General features: G+C 40.2%; 1 protein-coding gene across 11 annotated transcripts in view; it reads right to left on the bottom strand.

Moving 5' to 3' along the window:
- DCAF1 (DDB1 and CUL4 associated factor 1) overlaps nt 1-15,195 on the bottom strand; it is an 82,310-nt gene that overhangs the window by 45,534 nt on the left and 21,581 nt on the right. For all 11 annotated transcript variants that reach the window (XR_004272430.1, XM_032290009.1, XM_032290006.1 and 8 more), the window contains 3 exons: nt 5,149-5,286; nt 3,043-3,555; nt 2,647-2,748 (listed from right to left, as the gene is read on the bottom strand). Coding sequence is in view for 10 of the 11 variants with exons in the window: in XM_032290009.1 (XP_032145900.1) it covers nt 2,647-2,748; nt 3,043-3,555; nt 5,149-5,286 (753 nt within the window). In the remaining variant the exon portion in view is untranslated. The remainder of the gene's footprint in view (nt 1-2,646; nt 2,749-3,042; nt 3,556-5,148; nt 5,287-15,195) is intronic.

Here is a 15,195-nt window from a genome sequence, read left to right on the forward strand (position 1 = left end):
AAAAGAAAAGAAAGAAAGAGCCAGGTGTGGTGGCTCACAACTGTAATCCCAGCACTTTGGGAGGCTGAGGCAAGCAGATCTCTTGAGGTCAGGAGTTCAAGACCAGCCTAACCAACATGGTGAAACCCCATCTCCACAAAAAAAATACTAAAATCAGCAGGGTGCGATGGCACATGCCTGTAATCTCAGCTATTCAGGAGGTTGAGGCAGGAGAATTACTTAAAACCGGAAGGCAGAGGTTGCAGTAAGCCAAGATTGCTCCACTGCACTCCAGCCTGGGCGACAGAGTGAGACTCCCTCTCAAAAAAAAAAAAAAAAAAACAAAATGGCTAGGTGTGGTGGCTCACGGCTGTAATCCCAGCACTTTGGCGGGCCGAGGCAGGCAGATCACCTGAGGTCAGGAGTTCCACAACAGCCTGGCAAACATGGTGAAACCCCATCTCTACTAAAAATACAAAAATTAGCTGTAGTGGCTTGTGCTTGTAGTCCCAGCTACTTGGGAGGCTGAGACAGGAAAACTGCTTAAACCCAGGAGGCAGAGGTTGTGGTGAGAGGAGATAACGCCACTGCACTCCAGCCCTGGTCACAGAGACTCCATCTCAAAAAAAAAAAAAAAAAAGAGCAAGAAGACCCCAAACTCAGTAAAAGGAGATTATTTTCTAGGTTACAAGGGAGCTGAACACGGGAGGGCAAGTAAGACTAACTCACAAGGTCTCCACTTATCCATGATGACTAAGCTGATCTGAAAGAAGCAACACAGTTGAATGAATAACAATGTGGCTACCACACAGTTCTCCTCAACAGGTACTACTAAGGGATGAGGTCATTAAAATTACTTTTTTTAAAAAAAAATAATGGGGCTGGGCACAGTTGCTCGCCATCTGTAATCACAGCATTTTGGGAGGGTGGCAGATGGAAAGCCTGAGCCCAGGAGTTTGAGATCAGCTTGGGCAACACAGTGAAACCCACTCTCTATCAAAAATACAAAAAATTAGCTGGGCAGGGTGGTACACATGTGTGGTCCCCACTGTTCAGGAGGCTGAGGGAGGAGGATTGTTTGAGCCTGGGAGGTGGAGGTTGCAGTGAGCCAAGATCACACCACTGCACTCCAGCCTGGTGACAGAGTAAGACTCTGTTCTCAAAAAATAAAAAATAACAATAAAATGTATAACACAAACAACATTGTTGCAGTCCAGTCACTATGCAAAAAAAAAAAAAAGAAGAAGAAGAAAGAAAACACAAACACTGTAACAATCCTGGAATCTTGGAAACCCAAACACAAGTAATATTCAGTCTCACTTATAACAAAGTAACTTATCATCTTTGTGTTCCATTCAAATCTTGGTTAATTTTATACCTGTTATAGGTTCATCCTAAAATTTTACTTGTTACATATTCACTCATTCTTTTCTGACTTCTTCATGCCCAGGATTTCACTGAAAGTTTGGCGTGGTTATGCTTTAACTGTAATTTCATTTTAAAATTAAAACTTTAGCCCAGCAGGGTAGCCAGTTTTTCATGAAAATCCTTATTTCCACGGTTCAAGAAACAAATATTAAGGGAATTCATTCACTTATTAAGTGACTACTATTTGTTGATTACTTACCACATATCAGTCCCGGTTCTAAGCAGTGGAAATTCAAAGAAAATAACCTCAAAATTATGATAAAATGTTCACTGCAGTGTCCTTTGTAACAAAAAAAAAAATGGAAACAGCATAGATATCTCACAAAACCAAAGAAAATTATAGAGCATCTAATTTGTACAGAATAACTATATAGCCACATGTAAACATTCTTAGGATACAATTGAAGTTTAATTGTAAAGTCTAGCTAACAATTATTTTCAAAGCAACTGTGTCTATTAATAAAGATTAGAATGAAGCACAAAAATAAAAGGTTATTTTATTGTGAGATTGTGAATATTATTTTCTTTTGCGTTTCCAGAATTGTTACAATATTGTTCATACTATACATTTTTTTAAAAAGTAACCTTAGGCCAGGCTGGTGGCTCAAGCCTGTAATCCCAGTACTTTGTTTGGGAGGCCGAGGCGGGCGGATCACGGGGTCAGGAGATCGAGACCAGCCTGACCAACATGGTAAAACCCTGTCTCTATTAAAAATACAAAAATTAGCCGGGCGTGGTGGCATGTACCTGTAATCTCAGCTACTCAGGAGGTTGAGGCAGGAGAATTGCTTTAACCTGAGGGGGCAGAGGTTGCAGTGAGTCAACATTGTACCACAGCCTGGGTGACAGTGAGACTCCGTCTCAAAAAAAAAAAAAAAAAAAAAAAAGTAATCTTAATGACCTCATCTCTCAGTAGTTACCCGTTGAGGAAAACTGTATGATAGCTATATTGTTATTCATTCAACTCTCTCCATTCAGATCAGTTTAGTCATCTTGAAAAAATGTGGACCTTGTGAATTAGACTTACTTGCCCTTCTACGTTTAGCCTCTTTTCAATCTTGGAAATTATTTTCCTTTACTGAGTTTGAGTCTGCTTGTTTTGTTTTTTTTTTTTCAGAGACAGGGTCTCACCCTGTCACTCAGTGACAGGGTGAGATTCTGTCTTAAAAAAATTAATTTAAAAAAAGAAAGTTTTAAAAAATTGCCCAGTGACCTAATATTTATTTGTAAGTACTTTACCTTTAGTGCCTCAAATGTAAGCAGGACATCATTAGTTTGTTTCAGGTCAATATAGAACATCATTAGCTCCCGTGATCCGTGTCGCATGAATATGGGAAGTAGCTGAAATGAAGACCAAATACAAGTCTTAAATTTTGGCTTTATTTTCATGCATTTCCTATTCCACTCTTCGAGGATAGAAGCCTAAAGAAGCGCCTCTTCCTCCCTCCCTATGAAGATAAACGTATAAATGCACTTTAATCGAACAGACCATATCAGGAATGACCTGCATAAGACTTTACCAGTTTCATGCAAAGCCTTGTTTGTAGCAGAGTCAGAATATATCATTGTATAAAATGCTCCCATAAAATACCAATATTTCCTACGTGTGAACAATACTCTTCCCAATGAGCTTACCTCCTGATATTCTCCTAGAGGGGTCAAATATTGGAGAATGAGTCGCTGCTCGATAGCAGGAGTCATAGGATAAAGGGTATAATTGGTGCCAATCACCCAGGGGGACATTTCTGACCAGCTGCTATTTGACAGCTCAACAAACATGCGATCTGGATCAGAAGATGAGAAACCCAACTTTTGCTTGGCTTTCCTAAAGCTCTCTCTGTCACCCTGTTTGGCTGACTTGTTTTTCTTTAAACCTCCATCCTCAGGTTTGCTTGTTGAGTTCACTCTGCTACTGGTCTTGTGGCCTGAATCAAGATGAAACGATATCTCCATGTCTCCAGAAGGTTCCTCTTGGTCTCCATCCACTACATCTACAGCCATGTCACCATAGTCCATATCCACAGCTTCCTCATCCAGAGGCAAAAGGGGTTCAGAAGAGAGCTTCCGTGGACTGGGACGCTTGTTTTCCTGCCGCAAAGCCACTTCCTGTAGCTGTAGCTCCCTCAGTCTTTGAAGCACTATTGCTACCTATCAACAAATAATTGAAGTAAAAAGAGGTGTCTCTTTATTAAGGATTAAATAATCCTTAACAATTCTTATTTCCACATAAGAACTGGAGACTCATGCCCAAAGCCTGGTAACAGCAACAATTTGATATATATGTTGCTTTGAGTCCTACAACTTGATGAAATAAGTAACAGCTAAATATTGTTTCCCATAAAATTTTCCAGTGAACCCAAACCAGAAGATTTGCACATAAAATACATCATTGACAACTGATCTGTCTGGGTGAAGTTGAGCTGGACCATCACACCTGAAGAGGCAGAAATTAGATATATTCATGATTATTCTAAAGTGTCTTTGAAAATCAAACATTAAAGTTTTTCGAACTTTTATCTATTGTAGGTCATATTCCATTAGATATTGCCATCTATATTATACATAACTATATTATCACTTTTCAAGGTTTTTTGTTTTTTTTTTTTTAACTTCTGAATTACCTATTTTTTGGGTCAACCCTATAAAGAGGTAATGTGCTTCATTTTAAAAAGAGAGGGGTTATGTGTACACTCTAGTTGAATTCCATTTTTTTAAATTAGAATAGTGGATAAATAAAAAGGAAGAGCACCTGGAAGCCGTTATCCCTGGCAAACTAACACAGGAATAAAAAACTAAACACCATATGTTCTCACTTATAAGTGGGAAATGAATGATGAGAACACACGGACACATAAGGAGGAACAACACATCCTGGCGAGGTGGGGGGTGGCAGGAAGAACATCAGGAAGAATAGCTAATTGATGCTGGGCCTAATACTTAGGTGATGGGTTGATCTATGCAGCAAATCACCATGGCACATGTTTATCTATGTAATAAACCTGGACATCCTGCACAGGTACTCCCAGAACTTAAAATAAAAGCTGATGGGGGAAAAAAAAAAAGGAAGGGCAGATGGATGGATAAATGTTCACAATCAATTTAGTGATGTATATGTAACTGTTCACTGTAAAATGCTTTCAATATTGCTACATGTTTGAAAATTTTCATAACACAAATGCTAGAAAGGGAACCAGGGAATGTTATTATTCTTTATTGGTAGACAATGTCATCATTCTTGACAAGATTAAAACGAGCTAGTTTTGGCCAGGGCGTGTTGGCTCACACCTGTAATCTCAGCACTTTGGGAGGCCTAGGTGGGAAGATCACAAGGTCAGGAGTTCGAGACCAGTCTGACCAACATGGTAAAACCCCGTCCCTACTAAAAATACAAAAATTAGCCAGGAGTGGTGGCACATGCCTATAATCTCAGCTACTCGGGAGGCTGAGGACAGGAAAACTGCCTGAACCCAGGAGGCAGAGGTTACAATGAGCCAAGATTGCACCACTGCACTCCAGCCTTGGCGACAGCGCGAGACTCTGTCTCAAATTTTAAAAAGCAGCTACTTTTTAAATAATTTTTAAAAACTCTTATGGAAACTAATCTTGAAATTACAGCCATGCTCCAGTACAAGGTAATCAATATGATCTACTCATTCAGATTTAGGTTAACAAGAAAGAACTTGTGAATTCTCTCCCATCTTATACAAAAATTTATTATAATACTCTTAACACAGTCCTTACCAGCTGTGAATTTTCATCTCTGTAGTTGGCAGCAATGTCTTGATTTTCCATAGCACCTCCTAACAGACCAGTAGAATATGTCCTCAATGGTTGATCAGCCTCTTGGGCCCATTTGAAAAGATTTTCGACAATTCCTTCCTATAGTAAAAGAAATTAAATAGTACATTTTGGAAAAAGCCCACATTCATGATTAACAATATAAGCAAAGATTTCAGCCCCATGAAAAAAAAAATTAATCTTTCTTGCTTTTTTTTTTTTTTTTTAAAAAGATGGTGTTTCACCATGATGGCCAGGCTGTTCTTGAACTTCTGGCCTCAGGTGATCCACCCACTTTGGCCTCCTAAAGTGCTAGGATTACAGGCATGAGCCAACACGCCCGGCCTTTTTTTTTTTTTAGACAAAGTCTCTCGCTGTTGCCCAGAATGGAGTGCAGTGGTGCAATCTTGGTTCACTGCAACCTCTGTCTCCCAGGTTCAAGCAATTCTCCCACCTCAGCCTTCCAAGTAGCTGGGACTATAGGCATGAACCACCACAGCCAGCTAATTTTTGTATTTTTTAGTACATACGGGGTTTCACCATGTTGGCCAGGCTGGTCTTGAACTCCTCACTTCAAGTGATCCACCCATCTCAGCCTCCCAAAGTGCTGGGATTTCAGGCATAAGCCACCATGGCTGGCCCCCCAAAATTATTTTTAATTACCTTTTATTATGAAATATAATACATATAAACATGCATGGTCCAAAGGACTTCAAAATCACCTATGACCTACTACCCAGCTTAAGAAATAGAAACCTTTTGTCAGCCAAGCTTGATAAAAACATAAAATAAAAATAAATGATACATTAGATTTTCTTTTTTTTTTACATTTTCCACATCACAGATTTTGAAAATAAAAAATTTTAAAGAAATAGATGCAAATCAACAGGAAGTTGCCAGGCGCGGTGGCTCAAGCCTGTAATCCCAGCACTTTGGGAGTCCGAGGCGGGTGGATCACAAAGTCAAGAGATCGAGATCATCCTGGTCAACATGGTGAAGCCCCATCTCTGCTAAAAAAACAAAACATTAGCTGGGCATGGTGGCGCATGCCTGTAATCCCAGCTACTCAGGAGGCTGAGGCAGGAGAATTGCCTGAACCCAGGAGGCAGAGGTTGCAGTGAGCCGAGATCACGCCATTGCACTCCACCCTGGGTAACAAGAGTGAAACTCCGTCTCCAAAAAAAAAAATCAAGGAAGTTAAAAAAAGGAGAGAGAGAAAATAAAAATAAATATATAAATAAAATAAAAATTAAAAAAAAAAAACAGAAATAGAAACCTCCCATGTGCCCCTCCTTATACCATCTACTGCAAGGAGTTTTAAACACACCTAAATTTTAAGATTTTTCTTGTTAAACTTTGTTAAGTGTTATATGCTTTTGAACTATATAAATTGTGACAGTGTATATACTTTGTTGCAACTTATATTTTACTCAACACATGTATTTTAGATTTGTTTATATTGCTGCATGTAGCACACTTAAATAGCACTCAAGAAAGGCTGCAAATATTAAATTTATCTCATTCTCATATCAACCCTCTATGATTGGGCAGGTACTATATTTGCAGATGAGAAAAATGAGTCACAATGAGGTTAAGTAATGAACCAAAAGTTACAAAACTAGTTAGTGGTGGAGCTAGGATGTGAACCTAAACAGTATACCTACAAATACTCTTCACTGCCATACACTGCTATTTTATTGGCTTGACCAACAATGATGATATAAACTATGTTTGTGCTAGCCAAGTACCTAACATATAAACCTAGGAATAGAACTGCTAGGTCACAGAGTATGTGCATGCTCAACTTTACTAGATAAAGCCAAACTTTTCCAAAGTGATTGCAACAATTCACATTTCCACCAATAGTAAATAAAAGTTCTCTTCCTTTTTCCATATCTTTGCCAACACTACCACTATCAGTCTGATGAGTGTTAAAATAGCATTTCATAGGCCGGGTGCGGTGGCTCAAGCCTGTAATCCCAGCACTTTGGGAGGCTGAGGCGGGTGGATCACGAGGTCAAGAGATCAAGACAATCCTGGTCAACAAGGTGAAACCTCGTCTCTACTAAAAATACAAAAATTAGCTGGGCATGATGGTGCATGCCTGTAGTCCCGCTACTTGGGAAGCTGAGGCCAGAGAACTGCTTGAACCCAGGAGGCGGAGGTTGCGGTGAGCCGAGATCGTGCCATTGCACTCCAGCCTGGGCAACAACAGCAAAACTCCGTCTCAAAAAAAAATAAAATAAAAAATAAAATAAAATAGCATTTCATTCAACTTGAATTTGCTTGTTTATTAAATAAGTTCAGCATTTTTTCTTTTATGCGTTGATCATTCAGGCTTTTGCTTCTGTGAAGTACTCTTGCTTTTGCCACTGTCTTTTGCTAAACACAAGTTCTTTAAATTATTATTGTTTTTTTGTTTGTTTTTTTTTTTTTTGAGATGGAGTCTTGCTCTGTCACCCAGGCTGGAGTGCAGTGTCACAATCTCGATTCACTGCAACCTCTGCCTCCCGGGTTCAAGTGTTTCTCCTGCCTTGGCCTCCCCAGTAGCTGGGATTATAGGCCCACACCACCACACCCAGCTAATTTTTGTATTTTTAGTAGAGGTGGGGTTTCACCATGTTAGCCATGCTGGTCTTGAACTCCTGACCTCAGGTGATCCACCTGCCTCTGCTTCCCAAAGTGCTGGGATTACAGGCATAAGCAACTGCACCCAACCAAGTTCTTAATTTTTATATAGACATACTTAAGGCTGGGAGCAGTGGCTCCTGCCTGTAATCCTAACACTTTGGGAGACCAATGCAGGAGGATCACTTGAAGTCAGGAGTTTGAGACCAGCCTAAGCAACATAGCAAGACCGTATCTCCACAAAAAATTTTTTAAAAATTAGCTATGTGTGCTGATGGATGCTTACAGTCCAAGCTACTTGGGAGGCTGAGGCAGGAAGATCACTTGAGCCCAAAAGTTCAAGGCTGCAGTGAGCTAGGACTGCACCATTTCATTCCAGCCTAGAGTGACAAAATGAGACCTTATCCCTAAAAAGAATAAAACTAAAAATAAATTTAAAAATTAACAAAAAAAAAAAAAAAAGGCCTGGCACGGTGGCTCATGTCTGTAACCCCACCACTTTAGGACGCCAAGGCAGGCAGATCACTGAGGTCAGGAGTTCGAAACCAGCCTGGCCAACATGGCAAAACCCCGTCTCAACTAAAAAAACAAAAATTAGCCAGGCACAATGGTAGGGGCCTGTAATTCCAGCTACTCAGGAGGCTGAGGCAAACGAATCACTTGACTCCAAGAGGCGGAGGTTGCAGTGAGCCAAGAATGCACCACTGCACTCCATCCTGGGCAACAGAGTGCGACTCGATCTCAAAAATAAAATAAAATTTTAAATTTAAATTTAAATTTAAAAAAAAGCATACTGGCCGGGCATGGTGGCCCACCCCTGTAATCCCAGCACTTTAGGAGGCCGAGTCAGGTGGAATCACCTGAGGTCAGGAGTTCAAGACCAGCCCAGTCAACATGGTAAAACCCTGTCTCTACCAAAAATACAAAAATTAGCTGGATGTGGTACTATCAGCCTGTAATCCCAGCTACTCGGGAGGCTGGGGCAGGAGAATCGCTTGAACCTAGGAGGCAGAGTTGCAGTGAGCCGACATGACACCACTGCACTCCAGCCTGGGCAACACAGCAAGACTCTGATTCAATTAAAAAAATAGTTCTGGGTTTACAGAAGGACACTGAAGACATTTTCTACTATCTTCTGACCTCTACTGCCACTGTGGCAAAGTTTGCTCTGTTTGATTATTTGCAGGCATTTTTTTATTCTAGTTGGCTTTAAGATCTTTTGTCTTTGATTATCTTCACTGCACTTCTGAATCTGAATGGTGATGTCTTTCATTAATTTGTAAAATCGTATTGTCATCTCCCTGAATGCTGTCATCTTTTTCAATATGCCTTTGTCCTTTCTTATCTCTCTATTCGCTCCACCTGAAACTCTGTTTAGATATTCTGAACTTTCTAATTCTAGTCCATGTTTCAACTTCTTTTTCTGTTGTTGTTTTTTTTTCTCAATCCTACAACAAAATCAACTTATTTTATATTTTTCAACTCTTGTTTCTAGGAGCTTCATTATTAGTTACCTGTCAGATCTTCCAGTTCATTAACTGTATCTTCAGCTCTCTCTAAACTTCACTGTAACTCATTTATTTTTTTTTTTAATTTATTTATTTTCCTTTTGTTTGTTTTTTGTTTTAGAGACAAAAAAGTCTCACTTTGTTTTTAGGTCTCACTTTGTTGCCCAGGCTGATCTTGAACTCCTGGCCTCAAAGGATCCTCCTGCCTTAGCCTCCTGAGCAGCTGGGAATACAAGCATGCATCCCTATACCCAGCTCATTTACTACATTTTTAAATTCCATAACTATAAGTTTTGTTTTTTCATAGAGTCTTGAACTTTTCTTAGAGTTCCGATTCCTTACTTTACATCCAGTAGTTTAACCTTTTTTTTTTGGTTTTTGAAACAAAGTTTAGCTCTTGTTGCCCAGGCTAGAGTGCAATGGGGTGATCTCGGTTCACTACAATCTCTGCCTCCCGGGTTCAAGCAATTCTCCTGCCTCAGCCTCCCGAGTAGCTGGGACTACAGGCATGCACCACCATGCCCAGTTAATTTTTTATTTTTAGTAGAGATGGGGTTTCTCCATGTTGGTCAGTCTGGTCTCAAACTCCCAACCTCAGGTAATCTGCCCATCTCAACCTCCCAAAGTGCTGGGATTACAGGCGTAAGCCACCACGCCCAGCCAACAACTTTTAAGAGTATAATTCAGTAAGATTAAGTACATTCACAAGGTTGAAATAACTAATACCAGTATAATATCTATTTTCAGAACTTCTGTATTATCCAAGCTTTTTTTTTTTGGGGGGGGGGGACGGAGTCTTACTCTGTCACCCAGACTGAAGTGCAGTGGCACGATCTTAGCTCACTGCATCCTCTGCCTCCTGGGTTCAAGTGATTCTTCTGCCTCAGTGTCTCAAGTAGCTGGGATTACAGGCATGAGCCACCACACCCAGGTAATTTTTGTATTTTAGTAGAGACAGGTTTTCACCATATTGGCCATGGCCAGGCTGGTCTCGAACTCCTGACCTTGTGATCACCTTAGGCCCACCTTAGCCTCCTAAAGTGCTGGGATTACAGCTGTGAGCCACCGCGCCCAGCACCCCTCATTTTCAATTATGATTAAGACAACCAGACAGAAGATCAATAAGGAAATAGAGGACTTGAACAATACTATAAGCCATTCAACCTAAAAGATGTACACAGAAAATTCCAGCCAACAAGAGTAGATTACAGTCTTCTCCAGTACACATAGAACTTTTTCAGAGTAGACCATAAGTCTTTTTTTCCAGAGTAGACCATATGTTAGGGCACATGTCTTAATAAATTTAAAAATATTGAAATCTCACAAAGAATCTTTTCTAGTCACAGTGGAATGAAACTAGAAATAAACAATACCAGAAAACTAGAATATTCACGAATACATGGAAATTAAACATCACTCTTGAATAACTAATGAGTCAAAGAAATCACAAGGGAAATTAGAAAGTCACTTTAGACAAATGAAAATGAAAACGCAATCATCCCAAAACCTATGGAATGCAGCAAAGGCGGTGGTTAAAATGAAATTTATTTATTTATTTTTTGTTTGTTTGTTTTATTTTGAAATGGAGTTTTGCTCTTATTGCCCAGGCTGGAGTGCAATGGCGCAATCTCGGCTCACTGCAACCTCTGCCTCCTTGGTTCAAGTGATTCTCCTGCCTCAGCCTCCCAAGTAGCTGGAACTACAGGCACACACCACCACACCTGGCTAATTTTGCATTTTTAGTACACATGGTGTTTCACCATGTTGCCCAGGCTGGTTTCAAACTCCTGACCTCAGATGGTCCACCCACCTCAGCCTCCCAAAGGGCTGAGATTATAGATGTGAGCCACTTTGCCCAACCAGAATGAAATTTATAGCTGCAAACACATGCAATTAAAAAAGAAGAAAGATCTCAAATCAAATTAGGAACTATGCCTATGCCTTATGCCACTAGAAAAAGACGCTCAAAGCCAGCAAAAGTAAAGAAATAATGAAAATTAGAGTAGAGATAAGTGAAATAGAGAATAGAAAAATACAGAAAGTTAATGAAACTAAAAGTTCTTTGCCAAGATCAACAAAATTGACAAGCTTTAAGCAAGACAGGTCAAGAATAAAAGAGAGGACTCAAATTACTAGAATCTTTCAATGAAGACACAAAAGAAAAAAATTAAAAAAGAAATTACTAGGATCAGAAATGAAACGGCCCTCATTACTACCAACTTTATAGAAATAAAAAGATTTATAAGAGAATACCATAAACAACTGTACACCAACAAATTGGATAATCAAGATAAAAATGAACAAATCTACCAAAACTGGCTTATAAAGAAACAGAAAAACTAAACATGTCTATAAGTGGTAAGGAAATTGAATCAATAATCAAAAACTCCCCAAAACAGAAAAACCTAGGATGAGATGACTTCACCAGTAAATTCTACGAAACATTTAAAGAAGAATTAAAGCCAGGTATGGTGGCTTACGCCTGTAATCCCAACAATTTGAGAGGCTGAGGCAGGAGGATCATTTGAGGCTAGGAGTTCGAGATGAACCTGAGCAACAAAACCAGACCCATCTCTTTAAATAATTAAATAATGAAGAATTATCACCAATCCTTCTCAAAACGCTTCCCAAAAATTGACTGGGAGGTAACACTTCCTAACTCATTTTATAATGCCAGCATTACCAAAGGTAAAGACAGTATGAGAAAAGAAAACAACGTATCAATATCACTTACGACTATAGTTATAAAAATCCTCAACAAAATACTAGGAATTCAGCAGCCTAATAAGGGGATTATACAACATGATTAAATAAACTATATCTCAGGAATTCAAAGACAGTTCAACATACCACATGATCACTGGAACTTATATCAAAATAATGGTGACATGTCAATATCTTACAATTAAAAAAACAATTAACTAGAAATAGAAGGAAATATCAACATAATAAAGGCCATTTATGAAAAACCCACAGCTAATATCATACTCAACAATCAAAGAATGAAAGATCAAGAAAAAGATCTTTCCCTTAAGATCAAGAAAAAGATATCCAATTTTTTTTTTTTTTTTTTTTTTTAAGAGACAAGGTCTCACTATGTTGCCCATCTGGTCTCAAACTCCTGAGCACAAGCAATCTTCCCACCTCGGCCTCCCAAAGTACTGGGATTACAGGCATGAGCCACCACGCCTGGTCAAGGTATCTACTTTTGCCACTTCTATTACACGTAGTACTGAAAGTTCTAGTGGTAGCAATTAAACATAAAAAAGGAAATTAAAGAAATCCAGATTAGAGAGCAAGAAGTAAGATTACTGCTGTTGGCAGCTGACATGATCTTATATGTATAAAACCCTAAAGCCCCCATACATCAAAAAAAACTGTCAGTTAAGAAACACATTCAGCAAAGGTATAGGATACAAAATCAACATACGAAAATCAGTGGCATTTCTATACACTAGCAATGAACAAAAGGAAATTTTTTTTAGGCCAGGTGCCATGCGCACGCCTATGATTCTAGCACTGTGGGAGGTCAAGGCAGGTGGATCACCTGAGGTCAGGGGTTTGAGACCAGCCTGGCTAACATGGTAAAATCCCATCTCTACCAAAAATACAAAAAAATTAGCCAGATATGGTGGCAGGCACATATAATCCCAGCTGCTCGGGAGGCTGAGGCAGGAGAATTGTTTAAAACCAGGAGGCAGAGGTTGCAGTGAGCTGAGATCGTGCCATTGCACTCCAGCCTGGGTAACAAGAGTGAAACTCCACCACAAAAAAAAAAAAAAAAATCTATAATGTTAGATAAACCTTGTGTACATAAATATATTGTCATAAATGTTATCATCCTGATTTTCAAAAATATCCGTATTAAAGTTTTTTTTACAAAGGTATAGATTCTTCTAGTCTCACACAAGGGTTGTTAACTGGAGATTTTTAAATCTAGTCTAAAAGCAGTACTGCAAATGTTAATCACAAGGTCTTTTTTTTTTTTTTTTTTTTCAGACATTTTGTCACCCAGGCTGGAGTGAAGTGGCTCAATCTCGGCTCACTGCAACCTCTGCCACCCTGGTTCAAGCAATTCTCCTGCCTCAGCCTCCCAAGTAACTGGGATTACAGGCTCCTGCCACAGTGTCCAGCTAATTATTGTATTTTTAGTAGAGACGGGTTTCACCATGTTGACCAGGATGGTCTCGATCTCTTGACCTCGTGATCCACCCGCCTCGGCCTCCCAACGTGCTGGGATTACAGGCTTGAGCCACAGCGCCCGGCCATTTTTTTTTTTTTTTTTTTTGTAAGATGGAGTTTCACCATGATGGCCAGGCTGGTCTTGAACTCCTGAACTCAGGTGATCCACCCACCTCAGCCTCCCAAAGTGCTAGGATTACAGGCATGAGCCACCGCGCCCGGCTAATATGAATTTTCTTAAAAGCTAAATAAGAATCTAGATCTTTCATCTGGGTCGTATACTTAATTATAATAAAACTTCCAGGATGGGTGTGGTGGCTCATTCATTCCTATAATCCCAGCTCTTTGAGAGGCTAAGCCAAAAGGATTGCTTGAGCCCAAGAGTTTAAGACCAGCCTGGGCACATAGGGAGACCCCATTGCTACAAGAAATTTTTAAAATATTAGCTGGGCATGGTGGCACTTGCCTATACAGTAGTCCTAGCTACTTGGGAGGCTGAGGCAAAAGGATGGTTTGAGACCAGGAGGAGGCTGCAGTGAACCATGATTGCACCACTGCACTCCAACCTGGGCAACAGAGTGAGATCTTGTCTCAAAAGAGAGGAAAAAAAAAGATTTCCAGAGTGTTTAAGAAGATTAAAACTTTAATAGCTTTAAAAATAGGCCGGGCCTGGTGGCTCACGCCTGTAATCCCAGCACTTTGGGAGGCCGAGGTAGGTGGATCACCTGAGGTCAGGAGTTCAAGACCAGCCTGGCCATTAGGGTGAAACCCCATCTTTAAAAAAAAAAAAAAAAAAAGATACAGTAATGGCCAGGCACGGCAGCTCACGCCTGTAATCCCAGCACTTTGGGAGGTCAAGGAGAGTGGATCACTTGGGTCAGTAGTTTGACTCTAGCCTGACCAACATGGTGAAACCCTGTCCTCTACTAAACATGCAAAAATTGGCCTGGCATGGTGGCACACACCTATAATCCCAGCTACTCAGGGGGCTGAGGCCTAAGAATTGCTTCAACCCAGGCGGAAGTTGCAGTGAGTTCAGACTGCACCACTGTACTCCAGCCTGGGCAATGAGCGAGATTCATTCTAAAAAACAAAAAAGTAAATAAAATAAAATTAAAAATACTGGCCAGGTGCAGTGGCTCACACCTGTAATCTCAGCACTTTGGGAGGCTGAGGCAGGTGGATAAACTGAGGTCAAGAGTTTGAGACCAACCTGACAAACATGGTAAAACCCCGTCTCTACTAAAAATACAAAAATTAGCTGGGCAAAATGGTGGGCATCTATAATCCCAGCTACTTGAGAAGGTGAGGCAGAAGAATCACTTGAACCCAGGAGGCAAAGGTTGCAGTGAGCCGAGGTTGTGTCACTGCACTCCAGTGTGGGTGACAAAGTGAGACTCCATCTCAAAAAAAATAAATAAATATTATAGCACCCAAGCTACAAGTATTCATCAAAATTAACTATTGTTAAATTTTTGGCTGGGTGCAGTGGCTCACATCTGTAATTCCAGCCATCTGAAATGCTGAAGTAGGAGGATCGCTTGAGCCCAGGAGTTCAAGACCAGCCTGGGCAACACCACCAGATTCCATCTCAATTTTAAAAATTGAGCAATGGCTCAAAGGAGTGACGGCTCAGGCCTATAATCCCAGCGCTTTGGAAGGCCACAGGAGGTGAATCACGAGGCCAGGAGTT

This window comes from Sapajus apella, unplaced genomic scaffold (genome assembly GCF_009761245.1).
Source record: "Sapajus apella isolate SASKATOON/1434 unplaced genomic scaffold, GSC_monkey_1.0 scaffold23, whole genome shotgun sequence".
Classification (NCBI taxonomy): domain Eukaryota; kingdom Metazoa; phylum Chordata; class Mammalia; order Primates; family Cebidae; genus Sapajus; species Sapajus apella.